The following is an 18,108-nucleotide window of genomic DNA, read 5'->3' on the forward strand; positions in this document are numbered from 1 at the left end:
GACGGTGTCTTCCGCTCCAAGGTGTTCTCCAGGTTGCCTCTCCATTGCTTCAATCTTCTGGCTCTCGTTTAGTAGTTGTTGAAAACAACACTGCATTCGGCCTACAAGTTGGGTCTGGGGTGTAGAGACGGTGTCTTCCACTCCAAGGTGTTCCCCAGGTTTCCTCTCCATTGCTTCGATCTTCTGGCTCTCGTTTAGTAGTTGTTGAAAACAACACTGCATTAGGCCTACTAGTTGGGTTGGGGCCTTCTATCTGTGTCTGCCGCTCCTTGCTGTTCTCCTACAGTGAACAAAGCTGTGCCGCCGGTTTACTACTGTTGCCAATTTTGAACTGCATTTAGAATACTTACTGATTTGGGCCTACTCTCTGTCAGCCTCTCATTCCAGTTGTCCTCCACTGAACAAAACAATGCCCCCTGGTTAGTCCTGTTACCAATTTTGAACTGCATTTAGCCCACTTTATTCTTTGGGCCCATATCTGTTTCCCCCTCATCCTGCCCATTGCCCAGCCAGTGATAGATGAGTCTGCTGGTACATTGACCCATAATGCAACATTCCCCGTGCACGCTACAGTGCAAGATTGTGACCCTGCTGAAAGTCAGGTCCCCCTTCACGCATACCATACCACCTTACACTGGGACAACGAGGAAGGTGCAGATGAAGGTGCAGGTTCCTTCATCAGGTGGGGGGAGGAATACTCGTTGGCGACGTCACTGGCACAGGGCCCCTCATAGTACGCAAAAATGTTGCTGCCGGTGGGAGGCGTCCCCGCCGTGCAAACACACCGCTGTACTTTGAGGGGCCCTGTGCCAGTGCCAATGCCAACGAGTGGGCCCCCCCCTGCTTACTCAGGATCACAGCACTTGCAAAGTTGAAACACTTACCTCTCCCTGCTCCACTGCCGTGACGTGGTCCAGATTTACTGGGCCCACTAATTACTTGAACCAGCCCTACCCCCCACAACTTTAGCCAAATGACCCCCAATTTCAAATGCCTTACAATTATTATAAGCTAAATTACGATTGACAAGCTTCAGTAACAAGAATGGATGTTTTTGCCATTAAAATGGGCTCTGTACATGTTTTCCTGGCCTCTACTCACTGTCGACTATGCTCCCCCATTGACTTGCATTGGGTTCCGTGTTTCGGTCGATCCCCGACTTTTCGCGATAATCGGCCGATTCCACTCGACTCGACTTTTGAGATAGTCGGGTTTCGCGAAACCCGACTCGACTCTAAAAAGGTCAAGGTCGCTCAACCCTAGTCACCAGTTCTTGGGGGCTTTGTTTTTGCATGTCAGAAATTTTTATTTCTAAATTTTTTCAGTTATATTGGGTTACCTGGTGAAAATAAACAAGTGAGATGGGAATATATTTGGCTTTTATTAAGTTGCCTAATAATTCTGCACAGTAAGAGCTACCTGCACAAACAGATATCCTCCTAAGATAGCCAAATCTAAAAAAAGCCACTCCATCTTCCAAAAATATTAAGCTTTGATATTTGAGTCTTTTGGGTTGATTGAGAACATAGTTGTTGATCAATAATAAAAAATAATCCTCTAAAACACAACTTACCTAATAATTCTGCACACAGTGTAGGTCATTATAGAGAATTAAAATTACTTTGCCATCAGTAATAATAATATAATAGACCAGTCTTCTTAAAAAACACCTTTTCTTGTTTATGCCTTTTTTCTGCATAAAAGTCATCATTACACACTACAAGTCAGTATACAAGTGTGAAACGCTACAAGTATTGCATGTTGGTGGCATTTGCGTTGTTGATTTCTCCTTTGGACTGCAGTTTAGAGATAGATAATATATATATATATATATATATATATATATATATATATATATATATATATATATATATATATATATATATACACATATACACATATACACATATACACACACACACAAAAACAAAGCCTTGATACCCTACCTTCACCCCAGCTTTTGTGATTGATATGGTCTGCTGTTCCATAGCTTCATGAATAGCCACCTGATCTTTTAAATCCATTTTGTCAAATTCATCGATGCAACAAACGCCCTATACAGGTATTAAGGTAAAAAAAAAAAAGTGATTATAGATCGTGCATGTAAAAAAAATTATTGGTGTAATACACTCAACATTGAAATTCTAACACCAGGAAAAAAAATCATGGAAGTCAAAGGATGGATAGACATGTTTATATGCAAATGTATCGCTGGGATAATTTAGTTTTTTCAATTCACGAATCACTTGGGTATTGTGTAAATTGTATGGCGAGGGAGCATACCGCAGTGTTTGTTAGATGATTAGACCCAGAGATTATTTATATAATAAGCGATAATGGTATAACTTAAAACCGGAAGTAGCGTCATACTATGGGCAGAGTAAATACAGAGAATAGTGACGAAATCGCCGCTTTTACCCATGTCTTCTGTTCTACAAGTTAGCTGGGCATTGGGGATTATATTGTAAGGCGGGATACCGCAGTATTGCTATACAGAAGTATTGAATATTTACTTTGATACGTACGAATATAATAGTGATATAGTTGAAACCGGAAGTAGTGTCAGAAGTGGGCAAGAACACTCTAAATGTAGTAATAGATGTGAGTGGGTGATTTCTAAGACTTAATTTGCATCAGGTCTCTGATTGGGCAACAGGCATTTAAAAAGACCTCAGTTTCCTTGGCAAAATAACACGCCCCCGGAAGAAGGATCGGCGAAACGCAGCGTTGGGGTGAGACAGCAGGGAGGACACGCAGATCCAGGTAGTTACATGCAGATATGCACTCTAAATTCTGGGACAGCTTTGTGCGATAGATAGAGGTGCGGTGGTTATCTGTATGCCCTCTCAGTATGGTGTTTGAACCAATATGGGATTCAGTGTTTGGTGAATAATAGGATTACATCCATTTCATGTGAAAGAACATTTGTTTTATATCCCATAAAGTGAGTCATTATTTTTGTAATATCTTAGGATCAATATGGTGTGTCAACGCTGTTGTCTAGTTCTAGTTTTGACTTAAGGCACTTAAAAAACATTTGTTGAATATTTTTGATGTTTTTATGGATATTTAATAAACTTGATTTATTTTAGATTTTTGCTCCTTGTTTCCCATTTTTTGGGTTCTGTGTCGCTTAAATTTACACACCTTGGCATTCTGTCATTTAGGTTATCAATGGTTGTCTGAGGAATGTTCTGCCATAGTAAGTACACTTTTGGGCATGCAAATCATCAACATCTGCTGTCTTTTAGCTTCTTTTAAACTGTCAACCAATGATGTACAATATGCGTTCAATGGGAGTTAAATCCAGAGACATTGCAGGACGCAGTAAAATGTTTAGGCAATGCAGGCTACTCACAGTAGCATGAGCAACATGCAGTCGCATTGTTGTGTTGAAAAACCACTCCTTGAACACTTTGGTGAAATGCACGTACCACTGGTCCTACACTTGATCGTTTCTGTACATGAAGTGATGCCCTATACCAAGCCAGAGGCATAAAACAGTGTCTACACAAACCATCAGAAGATATTTGCATGACACTGGGCTACGAGTCCAGCTACAAGTGTTCCAGCGACTTCATACCTCTGAAAGCAAAGGCTATCATGGTGCAAAGCTAGACAGCAATGAAGGCTGGAATGCAAATCTATCCTCCTTAGCAAGGAGTTCAACTTTTTTCTTGCATGAAATGATAGCCAAAAATTAGTCCAGAGACCACGTGGGCAACACCATATAGAGGCCTTCATGAGGAAAGATCACAGGTCCGACTAATGCGATTATGTTGTGAGTTGAAACATATTGTAGCCAGACCACTTTAACCTTCATTCTACGTACTCTATCAGCTTAGCACTGTATTGATTTGGTTGGGAAGCAGAAATATGACCATTTCTCTATTATGTCCAAGGAGATGGTTTGTACCACCTGATTAAAGGGAACCTGTCACCTGAATTTGGAGGGACCAGTTTTCGGTCACATGGGCGCAGTTTTTGGGTGTTTGATTCACCCTTTCCTTACCCGCTGGCTGCATGCTGGCCGCAATATTGCATTGAAGTTCATTTTATGTCCTCCGTAGTACACGCGGAAAGGAAAGGAAAGGGTGAATCAAACACGCAAAAACTCCGCCCATGTGACCGAAAACCGCTCCTACCAAATTCAGGTGACAGGTTCCCTCTAAGATAGTGTTATGCTATTAAAACGCGTTGTGGAGAGCGAAGGATTAATAAAAGGTTTGTTAACCAGATTGCTGTCCATATAATTATCCCTTATCTCTGCGCTTCATAGACCACTACAACTTTTTCTCCATCAAGGAGAAGTTTTTCAACACAGCCAAACTAGGTCACGTGTTGCTTGTGCTACTGAGAGCAGTGTTTGTGGTCTAAACTAACTATCACGGAATGCAGTGTCTCTAATCACACAAACCAGTCAGAATTGCAAAGGGAATGCCAGCAGCTGATAGTAATGTCTTGCACAAGTGTAGTCAGCTTGGCACACAATTCATTTGCCAGCCACAAATAACATTGATAGCATGCCAAGATGTGCGTTTCTGCGTGTGGCGCTTATACTCCGTACTGAAGAGATATAGAGGTTTTCAAAATTGTTTCCATGTGTACAATCATTTGCATATCATTAACATGACTTGCTACTGTCATTTTCCTTCTTGGTATTGCGATATAAACGTTGTGGAATATGTTAATTTCACCAGTATTAAATCAGTCTGAAGACTTCATATGAAATAGGGTGATCATCTTGGCCTCAGATTTACTGTATGAAAAGGAGATTAAACAGAGTATAGGCTCAAACAAAATGTGCTAAGCAGGTCCACTACTTTTATAGCAAATGTAACAAATCTAAAAAAAAAAAAAAAAAAGTGTGTGTTGTGGAGCATTTATTATACAGCTCTGGCAAAAATTAAGAGACCACTGCAAAATTTTCAGTTTGTCTTATGTTGTAAGATTGCTCTTACTAAGTGTATTGGGGAACACTCGCTTAGCACGGGATTCAAGCACACGGGCATGTTTTTTTTCAAACTTAACAGTCCTTTTGGTTTATTAATGTATCAAACCACATCATGAGCTGTCCATTTACACACTGAACACACTGATGACATCACATCAAGTTTCAGATCCTTAGTCTGCGGCAACTAAACACGCTGGTCCTCTCTTGACCAGTTGCCGTGGGTTACCACACAGTTCATATCACAAGCACCAACAGTCTGTATAGGTACCTGACCGGAGCTCCTGCTCCACCTGCTGATTTCTTTGTCAGTCCTCTCGTCCGGGAAAGCTGCCTCACGGGAATCACCAACTTGCCTGTGCGGCATATCTTAGTCAGTCCAGACCCACCGAAGGATGGTAGCTTTCCCCCCACCTATACCATCCCGGTCCACAGTTTCACTGTGCACCTCTCAGGGATCCGGCCCTACTCCCAGGACCTCCCAACACACCAACATGTGGCCTGTCCAGGTGCTGTTCAGGACATTAGTCCAACAACCCAGGCCACCATGTGCTCTTCAGGAAGCCTCCTCCCAGGTCTTCCAACACAGGCTTCAAACAGGAAACTCACAGCGAACATGTGACCCACACCCTGGTCACATTATATACCTTTTAATCACTCCCCTGGGTGGGAATGTGGGTGTGTGTGGCTAGTTTTTCCCACCCATCTCACATAACTAGCCTTGCCAGCCTCCCATGATAAACATACCAAATACATGTGGGACTACAGGTCCCAGAACACCAAATCACTTCAGGCTGGCAGTGCAGAGTCTTCTCCTCTGTGACACATATCGGCCATTCACCACAATGCCGGACTTTGTCTTATTACCACAGCCATGCATGCAACTGCCATGCACTCTTATGGCCTCAATATACCTCTGTGTGCATACTGGGGAGACCATGCAGCGCTCCCTACCTGTGACAGGGGTCACTGCATCACAATGTATATTTTTGAGTAAAAAGTTGTTCTTTTATTTTCTAAATGTCTGACAACGTCTCCGAATTTCCAAGCAATTACATTTTGGGTTTTTTTCTGAAAAGGAGAAATGGTCAAAATAAAAAACAAAAAAAACAAAACAAAAACAGTGTTTTCAGATCTCAAATAATGCAAAGAAAACAAGCTCAATCATTTAGAAACAACAATACTAATGTTTTAACTCAGGAAGAGTTCAGAAATCAATATTTTGTGGAATAACCATGATTTTTAATCACAGCTTTCATGTGTCTTGGCATGCTTTCCATCAGTCTTTCACACTGCTTCTGACGGAAAAATGTAAGCAGTTCTTTGACGGCTTGTGACTATCCATCATCCTCTTGATTACATTCCAGAGGTTTTCAATGGGGTTCAGGTCTGGAGATTGGGCTGCTCATGACAGGGTTTTGATGTGGTGGTCTCTTAATTTTTGCCAGTGCTGTATATTTTTAGGAGTTGAATGTTTGGCACCTATGCCAACAAAACGGATTATTAACTTACTCATCTCACATTCCTTAGAATTCACAATTTTGACATGAATGTGGGCTTTCAACCCCAATTAATTTTCATAGTTCTGGAACCCATATGAAAGGACCAGAATAAGGGTATGTGTCCACAGGCTGGATTACATCCGGATTAGCTGCGGATTGAATGCTGCGTACAGCCGCAGCATTCAATCCACAGTGTTCAAATGTTTCAACAAAGAATCATGAAGCACAAAACTAATGCCAGGCCGAGAGTAATATAATATACCTCTCCCACTTGTAATACCCAGATATACTGGTTTAATGGGGCCACTCCAAGAGTCCAATATTATAGCAAAAAAATGGAGTAAAAGAATCCCAGATACCATATTAAAAACGAATAACTTTATTATAACATACAAAAATAACAAAAAATCATCAGACACCAGTAAAATTGCAATAATGCACCAAAACAGATGGAAACTAAGGAGAAAACTCTAGTAGTACAGGTGTGTAGGGGGAGCATAACATATATCCGGGGGTACAAATAGTATCATTAATACAGGGCCATGAACATAATCATAAAATAGAAGTACCTCCTGCATACATCCCCCGCTGTCACCAACAGCACTTATGGAATGAACACTAGGTCCATCAACCAGTATACACTGACCACTGTAAGCTTACCCATGTAATAGCCGGACAGCTCACCCACTGCACACCAGGAACCCCTTGACGCACGTTTCGCCGCCAAGCTTTTTCAAAAGTGTTCAGATGTTACAGCATAGTGGAGGGGATTTTATGAAATCCCATCTCCACTATACGTGTTAACACGCATCCAGCGGCCCTACCTTTCCGGACATGTGGCACATCTTTTTTAGACCGCAGCATGTCTGTTTACCTTGCAGCAATGCTCCGTCTCCACAAGGTAAATAATACAGTCCTATCTATAGGGTGAGGTGATTCCGGATGTGTTCAATGAACACACCCGGAATCACGGCGCATACAGAAGGGGGCTCCGTCCAAAGCGCCGACAATCCGGCCCGTGGAGATGCACCCTAAAGTGTGTATCTATGAAAATGCTATACACTTTGCACTAGTAATTAGATTAGTGGAGAGCACTATGGAGACAGAGAGGGAGCTGGCCTGGATGCAGGGTTAAGACTTATCTGATTGTTGGCTGAGTGCAAAATGGCTGTTAAATGTGTTTATACCATTTGATCTTTTGCATGTGTGGGTGTTAAGGCAAGGGGAATGGTCAGGAATGGAATTCAGACAACTATTTAAAAGGTTTATGGGAAGTAGGGCTGTGAACAAATAAGGAGTCAGGAAGCCTCCTTCACAATTGTTACTGTCCTGTGTCAGTCAAACACAAAGAACCTGCGGTAGAGCATGTGAACCTGGGATCAGAGGGGATTATAGCGGAATATAAGGACACCTGTCAAAATAGAAGAAAATTAGTGTACTTTACACACTGATCTGCACTGCAGGTCATGCACTCTGAATGGAGGATAATCCGAAGGAGGAGGAATCAACAGACTGAAGAGTGCACAGCAGAACAAAAAGACAAGGCTGTCAGTAAATCTGACCCCCTTATCCCACAACCATCACTAACCAATAAACTGGTTGCAGCCAACTTAAATAAGGCGAGCATGCAACAATGAGCAATTTGCATGCTCCCAACCAAATTCTAAATTGGAGTGCTCAGACTATCAATACAAGTGAACTGAGTGAAGCAGAGCACGTCTAACCAGCATCTGACCTACATACAGGCAAATCTCACACTTACAGCCACTTGACCGCCTGCTCTTGCGACTGGCATTGGAGAATCCTGACCGCGTATGATGGGACTATGGAGATGAAAGCACATGGATATCCAAAATAAAAAAAAGGTACTTTGTGCATAACTTGGCCAATTCATGGGAACCCATCAACAGCAACAAAATGTACCATTGTTTCATGGGATCTAACCAAATTTGAAAAAGTAGCTAGGATCTACCACTAATTAAAAACAGTTTTAAGCCTCCTTCATACTTCTTATTTTTCCATATAACAGAATTAATGAACTGATTATTCTTATCAGACTTTGATCAGAGTGTGGTCCATTTTTTTCGTAGGTGGAGAGAAAAAAAAAATTCTCCACCTTCTCCATTCTTACAGACCGTGAAAATCGACCTCAATGACGTCATCCAAGTGTATTCTGATTCATGGTCCCTTTGACTTGCATGAGTGAGTGCAATCTAACCCTTCGATATAAGTCGTCCAGGTCTCTAAAATTGAAATCATGTGGATCCATAGATTACCACAGGTACGAGTGCAAGCCTTTAAGACCATGGATAGCACTCTTATACGCTTATTGTATATTCAACCTGCAAATGAGGTCTTTGGCTAATTGGAGGAGATCAAGCCTCTTTCACACATCTGGTTTTGGCATTGAAATAATGGAGTGTCTCCAAAACACAAAAACAAGTGTCGATCTTTCAGTTATAGTTTTTTTAACTATAAGTTATACTCCTGTTTTTTGCTTACAAACACTGATGCAAAATACTGACGTGTGAATGAGGCCTTAAGCTATTTTTTGGTCTTTAGTTTGGCATATTCCTTTATGACCTGTAAGGCAGGCAAGGTTATAATACACCTTTTGGGACTCATCAGTTAGATAGCATGCTAGCACCTCTACCCAGTGCTCAGCAAAAGCTACCCCTGCTCTGTGACCGTTTCAAATACCCTGTATAAATGCCTCAACATCATACCCCTGGGGCATCTCTTGCATGGCACATCTTTCCACTATGCAGACTTGAGAGTAGTTATCTGGTAGTGGGGCAGTTTCTCTGCTGCAGACATGCCCTGCCAGGACTTACATATTCCATTACTGCTGTTTTAGGCATTTTTCTCCTACTGGGCTTGCTGCTGCTGGGGCTACTGCTGGCTTTGGAAAAGGTGCTTGATCAGCTTCTCCACCATTCGACCACCATTTCATCCTTAAAGCCACCTTCACTTCGAACATGCACTTTGTCTACAGCATTCTTGCTATTCTGGGCACAGGTCAGTGCAGCGCCTCAGAGATCTGGTCGTTGCAGTATGACACTCTGCCGCTAAGGGGAGTGATGGTACGTCTGATGGCACTAAAGGAGTTCTGACCAGGTATCACAAACACACGACACTTCACACTCCGACCACCCGGAGGAATGGTTCTATCTAGTAGGCCACTCTTCACACTCTGGTAAAACTGGGGGTTGGACAGGAAGTTAGACAGAAAGAGCCCGGGAGAGTTCAGGAGAGGACCTGTCGGGTGGGATACTGACAGCGGTCTAGAAAGAGAACAGATCATTACGGAGCCGCGCCTGCACTACCTTGCGGCGGTATTCTAAGAAAGGACACGAAGCGAAGTTGATTGTGGAGAAGTGAGAAGTGGGATCACAGTGTAAAGGAGATAGAGCCAGGAGGAGTCGTGCCGTGAGACCGAGGCAACATCCTTCTGAGGCGCATAGCGGTGGCCGGAGCACCGAGAAAGTAAGAGACTTTACGCATTACTTCAACACGGCAGGACAGTTAATTATAGGTTGGCTGTCTCACCTAAATCACCTAAGCAGACAAGGGAGGCAACTGTGGGAGAGGGGCATCTCTAGGGTCCCAGAATAACTCCAGGCCTACCCGTCATACGGGTGCGTCCTAACCATATCATCTGGGGGACGAAGAGAGAGAGAAAGAACAACAAACACAGACACAACAGTTGTGAGGACTATCCCGTGGTGTTCAGCAGGGAAGGACTACAATGCACAGGCGCTAGTGGGTAGGCACTGATTTCCACCTGCAAAGGAAACTCTGGATGTGCCTTCGGACCGGCTGATCTCAGCCAGCCCTGTTAGCAGTGCTCTGGATTGCGGATCCCAAAGCCTTCAGTAAAGAGGTAAAGAGACTGCAACCCTGTGTCCTTGTTATTCATCGCGCCTCGCACCACGCATCACACCATCACCTTTCATTGGGCGCCCCTTAGCAGGGTCACGGACCGGGTCTAGCCTGTTGTGAATTCTGTGGTCAAGCTCCCTCCTGTGGTCATGAGTGGTACTTCGGCTGGTTCTGTCCATGAGCTTCCTTTGGTGGATGTGAGTGGGGCTGCGGCTTCTGAGTTTCCTTCCTCAGGTGACGAGGTTAAGTCGTTAGGTGCTGCTCTAATTAACTCCACCTAGTTCTTTGTTCCTGGCCTCCAGTCAATGTTCCAGTATTGGTCTTGCTCTCTCCTGGATCGTTCTTGTGGCCTGTCTGCCCTGCATAAGCTAAGTTCTGCTTGTGTTACTTTTGTTTGCTATTTTTTCTGTCCAGCTTGCCATATTGGTTTGTCTTGCTTGCTGGAAGCTCTGGGACGCAGAGGAAGCACCTCCGTACCGTTAGTCGGTGCGGAGGGTCTTTTTGCGCCCTCTGCGTGGTTGTTTGTAGGTTTTTGTGCTGACCGCAAAGCTATCTTTCCTATCCTCGGTCTATTCAGTAAGTCGGGCCTCACTTTGCTAAAATCTATTTTCATCTCTGTGTTTGTGTTTTCATCTTTACTCACAGTCATTATATGTGGGGGGCTGCCTTTTCCTTTGGGGAATTTCTCTGAGGCAAGGTAGGCTTATTTTTCTATCTTCAGGGCTAGCTAGTTTCTCAGGCTGTGCCCGAGGCGCCTAGGTCTGGTCAGGAGCGCTCCACGGCTACCTCTATTGTGGTGTGATAGGATTAGGGATTGCGGTCAGCAGAGTTCCCACGTCTCAGAGCTCGTCCTATGTTATTAGTAACTATCAGGTCACTTTGTGTGCTCTTAACCACCAGGTCTGTTGTGGTTCTAAATCACCAGTTCATAACAGTACTGGAGGCCCAAAGTACTAATGCTTCTCAATAGAGGGAAAAGAGAAGTTCTGAGACCATTTTTTTTTCTCTGCACTGTGTTTTGTCTTTCTTTTCTCCTAGACATCAGGGTGGTTCAGAACACAGGTGTAGACATGGACATTCAGGGTCTGTCCTCTTTGATGGATAATCTCGCTATAAGTGTACAGAACATTCAAGATTTGGTGGTCCAGAATCCTATGTTAGAACCTAAAATTCCTATTCCTGAGTTATTTTCTGGAGATAGAGCTAAGTTTCTGAATTTCAAAAATAATTGTAAACTATTTCTGGCTTTGAAACCCCGCTCCTCTGGTGACCCAGTTCAACAAGAAAAGATCATTATTTCTTTATTACGTGGCGACCCTCAAGACTGGGCATTTTCCCTTGCGCCAGGAGATCCTGCATTATGTGATATTGATGCGTTTTTTCTGGCGCTCGGGTTGCTTTATGATGAACCTAGTTCAGTGGATCAGGCAGAGAAAATCTTGCTGGCTCTGTGTCAGGGTCAGGATGAGGTAGATATATATTGTCAGAAGTTTAGGAAGTGGTCTGTGCTCACTCAATGGAATGAATGTGCTCTGGCAGCAATTTTCAGAAAGGGTCTCTCTGAAGCCCTTAAGGATGTCATGGTGGGATTTCCTATGCCTGCTCGTCTGAATGAGTCTATGTCTTTGGCCATTCAGATCGGTCGACGCTTACGTGAGCGTAAAACTGCACCATTTGGCGGAATTATTTGAGCATAAACCTGAGCCTATGCAATGTAATAGGACTTTGACCAGAGCTGAACGGCTATAACACAGACGTCGGAATGGGCTATGTTTTTACTGTGGTGATTCCACTCATGCCATCTCCGATTGTCCTAAGCGCACTAAGCGGTTCGCTAGGTCTGCCACCATTTGTACGGTACAGTCGAAATTTCTTTTGTCCGTTACTTTGATCTGCTCTTTGTCATCCTATTCTGTTATGGCATTTGTGGATTCAGGCGCTGCCCTGAATTTGATGGACTTGGAGTTTGCTAGGCGTTGTGGGTTTTTCTTGGAGCCCTTGCAGCATCCTATTCCATTGAGAGGAATTGATGCTACACCTTTGGCCAAGAATAAGCCTCAGTATTGGACCCAACTGACCATGTACATGGCTCCTGCGCATCAGGAGGATATTCGCTTTTTGGTGTTGCAGAATCTGCATGATGTGGTCGTGTTGGGGTTGCCATGGCTACAAGTCCATAACCCAGTATTGAATTGGAAATCTATGTCTGTGTCCAGCTGGGGTTGTCAGGGGGTACATGGTGATGTTCCATTTCTGTCTATTTCATCATCCACCCCTTCTGAGGTCCCAGAGTTCTTGTCAGATTACCGGGATGTATTTGATGAGCCCAAGTCCAATGCCCTACCTCCGCATAGGGATTGTGATTGTGCTATCGATTTGATTCCTGGTAGTAAGTTTCCTAAAGGTCGACTGTTTAATTTGTCTGTACCTGAGCACGCCGCTATGCGGAGTTACGTAAAGGAATCCTTGGAGAAGGGTCATATTCGCCCGTTGTCGTCGCCATTGGGGGCAGGGTTCTTTTTTGTGGCCAAGAAGGATGGTTCGTTGAGACCTTGTATTGATTACCGCCTTCTAAATAAAATCACAGTCAAATTTCAGTACCCCTTGCCGCTGCTGTCTGATTTGTTTGCTCGGATTAAGGGGGCTAGTTGGTTCACCAAGATAGATCTTCGTGGTGCGTATAATTTTGTGCGTATTAAACAGGGCGATGAATGGAAAACGGCATTTAATACGCCCGAGGGCCATTTTGAGTACCTGGTTATGCCATTCGGGCTTTCTAATGCTCCATCAGTATTTCAGTCCTTTATGCATGATATCTTCCGAGAGTACCTGGATAAATTCCTGATTGTTTACTTGGATGATATTTTGGTCTTCTCGGATGATTGGGAGAGTCACGTGAAGCAGGTTAGAATGGTGTTCCAGGTCCTGCGTGCAAATTCTTTGTTTGTGAAGGGGTCAAAGTGTCTCTTTGGAGTTCAGAAGGTTTCATTTTTGGGTTTCATTTTTTCCCCTTCTACTATCGAGATGGACCCTGTTAAAGTTCAGGCCATTTATGATTGGACTCAGCCGACGTCTCTGAAGAGTCTGCAAAAGTTCCTGGGCTTTGCTAATTTTTATCGTCGCTTCATCAATAATTTTTCTAGTATTGCTAAACCGTTGACTGATTTAACCAAGAAGGGTGCTGATGTGGTCAATTGGTCTTCTGCTGCTGTGGAAGCTTTTCAGGAGTTGAAGCGTCGTTTTTCTTCTGCCCCTGTGTTGTGCCAGCCAGATGTTTCGCTCCCGTTCCAGGTCGAGGTGGATGCTTCTGAAATTGGAGCAGGGGCTGTTTTGTCGCAAAGAAGTTCTGATGGCTCGGTGATGAAGCCATGTGCCTTCTTTTCCAGGAAGTTTTCGCCTGCTGAGCGTAATTATGATGTTGGCAATCGAGAGTTGCTGGCCATGAAGTGGGCATTCGAGGAGTGGCGTCATTGGCTTGAAGGAGCTAAGCATCGCGTGGTGGTCTTGACTGATCACAAGAACTTGACTTATCTCGAGTCTGCCAAACGGTTGAATCCTAGACAGGCTCGTTGGTCGCTGTTTTTCTCCCGTTTTGACTTTGTGGTTTTGTACCTTCCGGGCTCTAAGAATGTGAAGGCGGATGCCCTGTCTAGGAGTTTTGTGCCCGACTCTCTGGGTTTGCCTGAGCCGGCGGGTATTTTTAAAGAGGGGGTAATTTTGTCTGCCATCTCCCCTGATTTGCGGCGGGTGCTGCAAAAATTTCAGGCTAATAGACCTGACCGTTGCCCAACGGAGAAACTGTTTGTCCCTGATAAATGGACGAGTAGAGTTATCTCTGAGGTTCATTGTTCGGTGTTGGCTGGTCATCCTGGAATCTTTGGTACCAGAGAGTTAGTGGCTAGATCCTTTTGGTGGCCGTCTCTGTCGCGGGATGTGCGTTCGTTTGTGCAGTCCTGTGGGATTTGTGCTCGGGCTAAGCCCTGCTGTTCTCGTGCCAGTGGGTTGCTTTTGCCCTTGCCGGTCCCGAAGAGGCCCTGGACGCATATCTCTATGGATTTTATTTCGGATCTCCCCATCTCTCAAAAGATGTCGGTCATTTGGGTGGTTTGTGATCGCTTCTCTAAGATGGTCCATTTGGTACCCTTGTCTAAGTTGCCCTCCTCCTCTGATTTGGTGCCATTGTTTTTCCAGCATGTGGTTCGTTTACATGGCATTCCGGAGAACATAGTTTCTGACAGAGGTTCCCAGTTTGTTTCGAGGTTTTGGCGAGCCTTTTGTGCTAGGATGGGCATTGATTTGTCTTTTTCCTCGGCTTTCCATCCTCAGACAAATGGCCAAACTGAATGAACCAATCAGACCTTGGAAACATATCTGAGATGTTTTGTTTCTGCTGATCAGGATGACTGGGTGTCCTTTTTGCCTTTGGCTGAGTTCGCCCTTAATAATCGGGCCAGCTCGGCTACTTTGGTTTCGCCGTTTTTCTGCAATTCTGGTTTCCATCCTCGTTTCTCTTCAGGGCAGGTTGAGTCTTCGGACTGTCCTGGTGTGGATACTGTGGTGGATAGGTTGCAGCAGATTTGGACTCATGTAGTGGACAATTTGACATTGTCCCAGGAGAAGGCTCAACGTTTCGCTAACCGCAGGCGCTGTGTGGGTCCCCGACTTAGTGTTGGGGATTTGGTTTGGTTGTCGTCTCGTTATATTCCTATGAAAGTTTCCTCTCCTAAGTTTAAGCCTCGTTTCATTGGTCCGTATAGGATTTCTGAGGTTCTTAATCCTGTGTCTTTTCGTTTGACCCTTCCAGCTTCTTTTTCCATCCATAATGTATTCCATAGGTCATTGTTGCAGAGATACGTGGCACCTGTGGTTCCATCCGTTGACCCTCCTGCCCCGGTCTTGGTTGAGGGGGAGTTGGAGTATATAGTGGAGAAGATTTTGGATTCTCGTATTTCGAGACGGAAACTCCAGTACCTGGTTAAGTGGAAGGGTTATGGTCAGGAAGATAATTCCTGGGTCTTTGCCTCTGATGTTCATGCTGCCGAAATGGTTCGTGCCTTTCATTTGGCTCATCCTGGTCGGCCAGGAGCTCTGGTGAGGGTTCGGTGACCCCTCCTCAAGGGGGGGGGTACTGTTGTGAATTCTGTGGTCAAGCTCCCTCCTGTGGTCATGAGTGGTACTTCGGCTGGTTCTGTCCATGAGCTTCCTTTGGTGGATGTGAGTGGGGCTGCGGCTTCTGAGTTTCCTTCCTCAGGTGACGAGGTTAAGTCGTTAGGTGCTGCTCTATTCAACTCCACCTAGTTCTTTGTTCCTGGCCTCCAGTCAATGTTCCAGTATTGGTCTTGCTCTCTCCTGGATCGTTCTTGTGGCCTGTCTGCCCTGCATAAGCTAAGTTCTGCTTGTGTTACTTTTGTTTGCCATTTTTTTCTGTCCAGCTTGCTATATTGGTTTGTCTTGCTTGCTGGAAGCTCTGGGACGCAGAGGAAGCACCTCCGTACCGTTAGTCGGTGCGGAGGGTCTTTTTGCGCCCTCTGCATGGTTGTTTGTAGGTTTTTGTGCTGACCGCAAAGCTATCTTTCCTATCCTCGGTCTATTCAGTAAGTCGGGCCTCACTTTGCTAAAATCTATTTTCATCTCTGTGTTTGTATTTTCATCTTTACTCACAGTCATTATATGTGGGGGGCTGCCTTTTCCTTTGGGGAATTTCTCTGAGGCAAGGTAGGCTTATTTTTCTATCTTCAGGGCTAGCTAGTTTCTCAGGCTGTGCCCGAGGTGCCTAGGTCTGGTCAGGAGCGCTCCACGGCTACCTCTAGTGTGGTGTGATAGGATTAGGGATTGCGGTCAGCAGAGTTCCCACGTCTCAGAGCTCGTCCTTAGTAGTAACTATCAGGTCACTTTGTGTGCTCTTAACCACCAGGTCTGTTGTGGTTCTGAATCACCAGTTCATAACACTAGCCACCGTGACGACCCCAATACAGAGACTGAGGGGCCCGGTAACGAGAACCCGTGGCCCTGTGTCTGGGGGCGCTCCATCAGCTGTTCAAGACAGCTGACAAGTACCGGTGACGCCGGAGCCCACATCAAAGGGAGGGAGTCAGACATCGGTGTACTATTATACCCGATGTCGGGAAGGAGTTAAGGATAGGCCTGGATTTTGATGAAGACCTAATAAATCTAGATATCCAATAATTCCTTGTCAGATGATACAGAGGCCCCAGAGCAGGCACTTGGACCGTGAGGATGCTGGCAGATAGGCCTAGTTCAAGGCCCTTCTTCAGAAACTCCAGGACCCGACCTACTAGAGTCCCATTCTCAATCCTTGACTGAGGCAGTTAGAAATTTTCTCCATGTTCTGACAAATTCTAGTCATGGAACCTTTTACCTTGAAGTAAAGTGGTGACAAAATAGGGAGAGAAACCCTTTTCTATTAACAGCACACTTTTTAAATTCCATGCCTTCAAATGAAGGTTGGTTACTCATGGATGGCAAATTGGTCCCTGAGAGAAGAGATTCAGAATCACCGGGAAAAGCCACATGGTCTTGGGGGCGGTTAAGATAATCCTTGCTTTATCATTTCTGATCTTTCCTACCACCAGTGGGATCTGGGCTACTTGAGGAAATGCAAATGCCAGGTTCAACTTCTTTGGAACTAAGAAGGCATGTACCCTCTGGGGACCTTCTCTGGAGTTCAGAAAACATAAATTAATTACCTTCCTGTTCAACCTGGAGGCAAAGAGTTCCATGTCTGGACGGCCCCACATCTGCACTATCTGGCTGAAGATGGCTTAATTTAACTCACACTTTCCTTGCCCGAGTTGAAAAAAAAAAGTCTGCTCTGATATCTCTAGAGTAATACAACAAGCCCCCGCCATGCCATCAGGGAGCACCCAGAAATGCCAGCAGAATATGAGGCACAGCACATGCCTTCTTCCACGGCATATCCAGTGCCCGCAGAACAAGCTATCCTGCTCAGAATACCGCTTACCTGTGCCCACAAATCCTTGTGAAAATCCTCCTGGACCCACCATGGTGCTTCCAGGGACCCGGCACCTTTCCGAAGTGGGGAACTACCGCTGCCTGAAATGACCGGCAGGCAAAAACCGGTCATCCTGTCTTCAGGTATGCCTGTAAGAAGTTCAACCATCAAGGACAGGAAACCAAGTGATGCGAGGGAGAGGTGCCGCCCTTTTATGCCTGTTTGTTTCCCATCCTTGAAGGGCAGATCCCCTATCTAGTGGTGCGGTTAAGGGTGATCCATAAATACTAGTGATGAGCGAATATACTCGGTACTCGAGATTTCCCGAGTACACTCAGGTGTCCTCTGAGCATTTTTTAGTGCTCAGAAATTTAGTTTTTATTGCCGCAGCTGAATGATTTACATCTGTTAGCCAGCATAAGTACATGTGGGGATTCCCTAGCAACCAGACAACCCCCACATGTAGTTATGCTGGCTAATATGCAAATCATTCAGCTGCGGCAATAAAAACTAAATTTCCAAGCACTAAAAAAAAATACTTGGAGGACACCAGAGGGTCCTTGGGAAATCTCGAGTAACGAGTATTCGCTCATCACTTATAAATAGACCTTTCTATAGTACCAGTAGCGTACCATTAATAGCAGCAGACCACATGGCCACTCTGGAGACCATGGCTTGAAGAAACTTGTTGCTAAAAGGCTCCTCTACTGTGCCATTTAGCTGGAAGTCTGTCTCAGCACAGCAGGCATAGTCTCAGTTCACACAATTCATTCAGCAGCTTATTGGGGGAACAGGGATAG

The 18,108-nt window shown here is 44.8% G+C and overlaps 1 protein-coding gene across 1 annotated transcript in view; it reads right to left on the reverse strand.

The window, feature by feature from the left end:
* Positions 1-18,108, reverse strand: part of LOC138643633 (maternal DNA replication licensing factor mcm6) — a 332,741-nt gene that overhangs the window by 126,222 nt on the left and 188,411 nt on the right. Inside the window, exon 10 of the mRNA XM_069732489.1 lies at positions 1,947-2,054. Coding sequence (XP_069588590.1) covers positions 1,947-2,054 — 108 coding nt within the window. The remainder of the gene's footprint in view (positions 1-1,946; positions 2,055-18,108) is intronic.

The sequence above is a fragment of the Ranitomeya imitator genome, chromosome 6 (assembly GCF_032444005.1).
Source record: "Ranitomeya imitator isolate aRanImi1 chromosome 6, aRanImi1.pri, whole genome shotgun sequence".
Taxonomy (NCBI): Eukaryota; Metazoa; Chordata; class Amphibia; order Anura; family Dendrobatidae; genus Ranitomeya; species Ranitomeya imitator.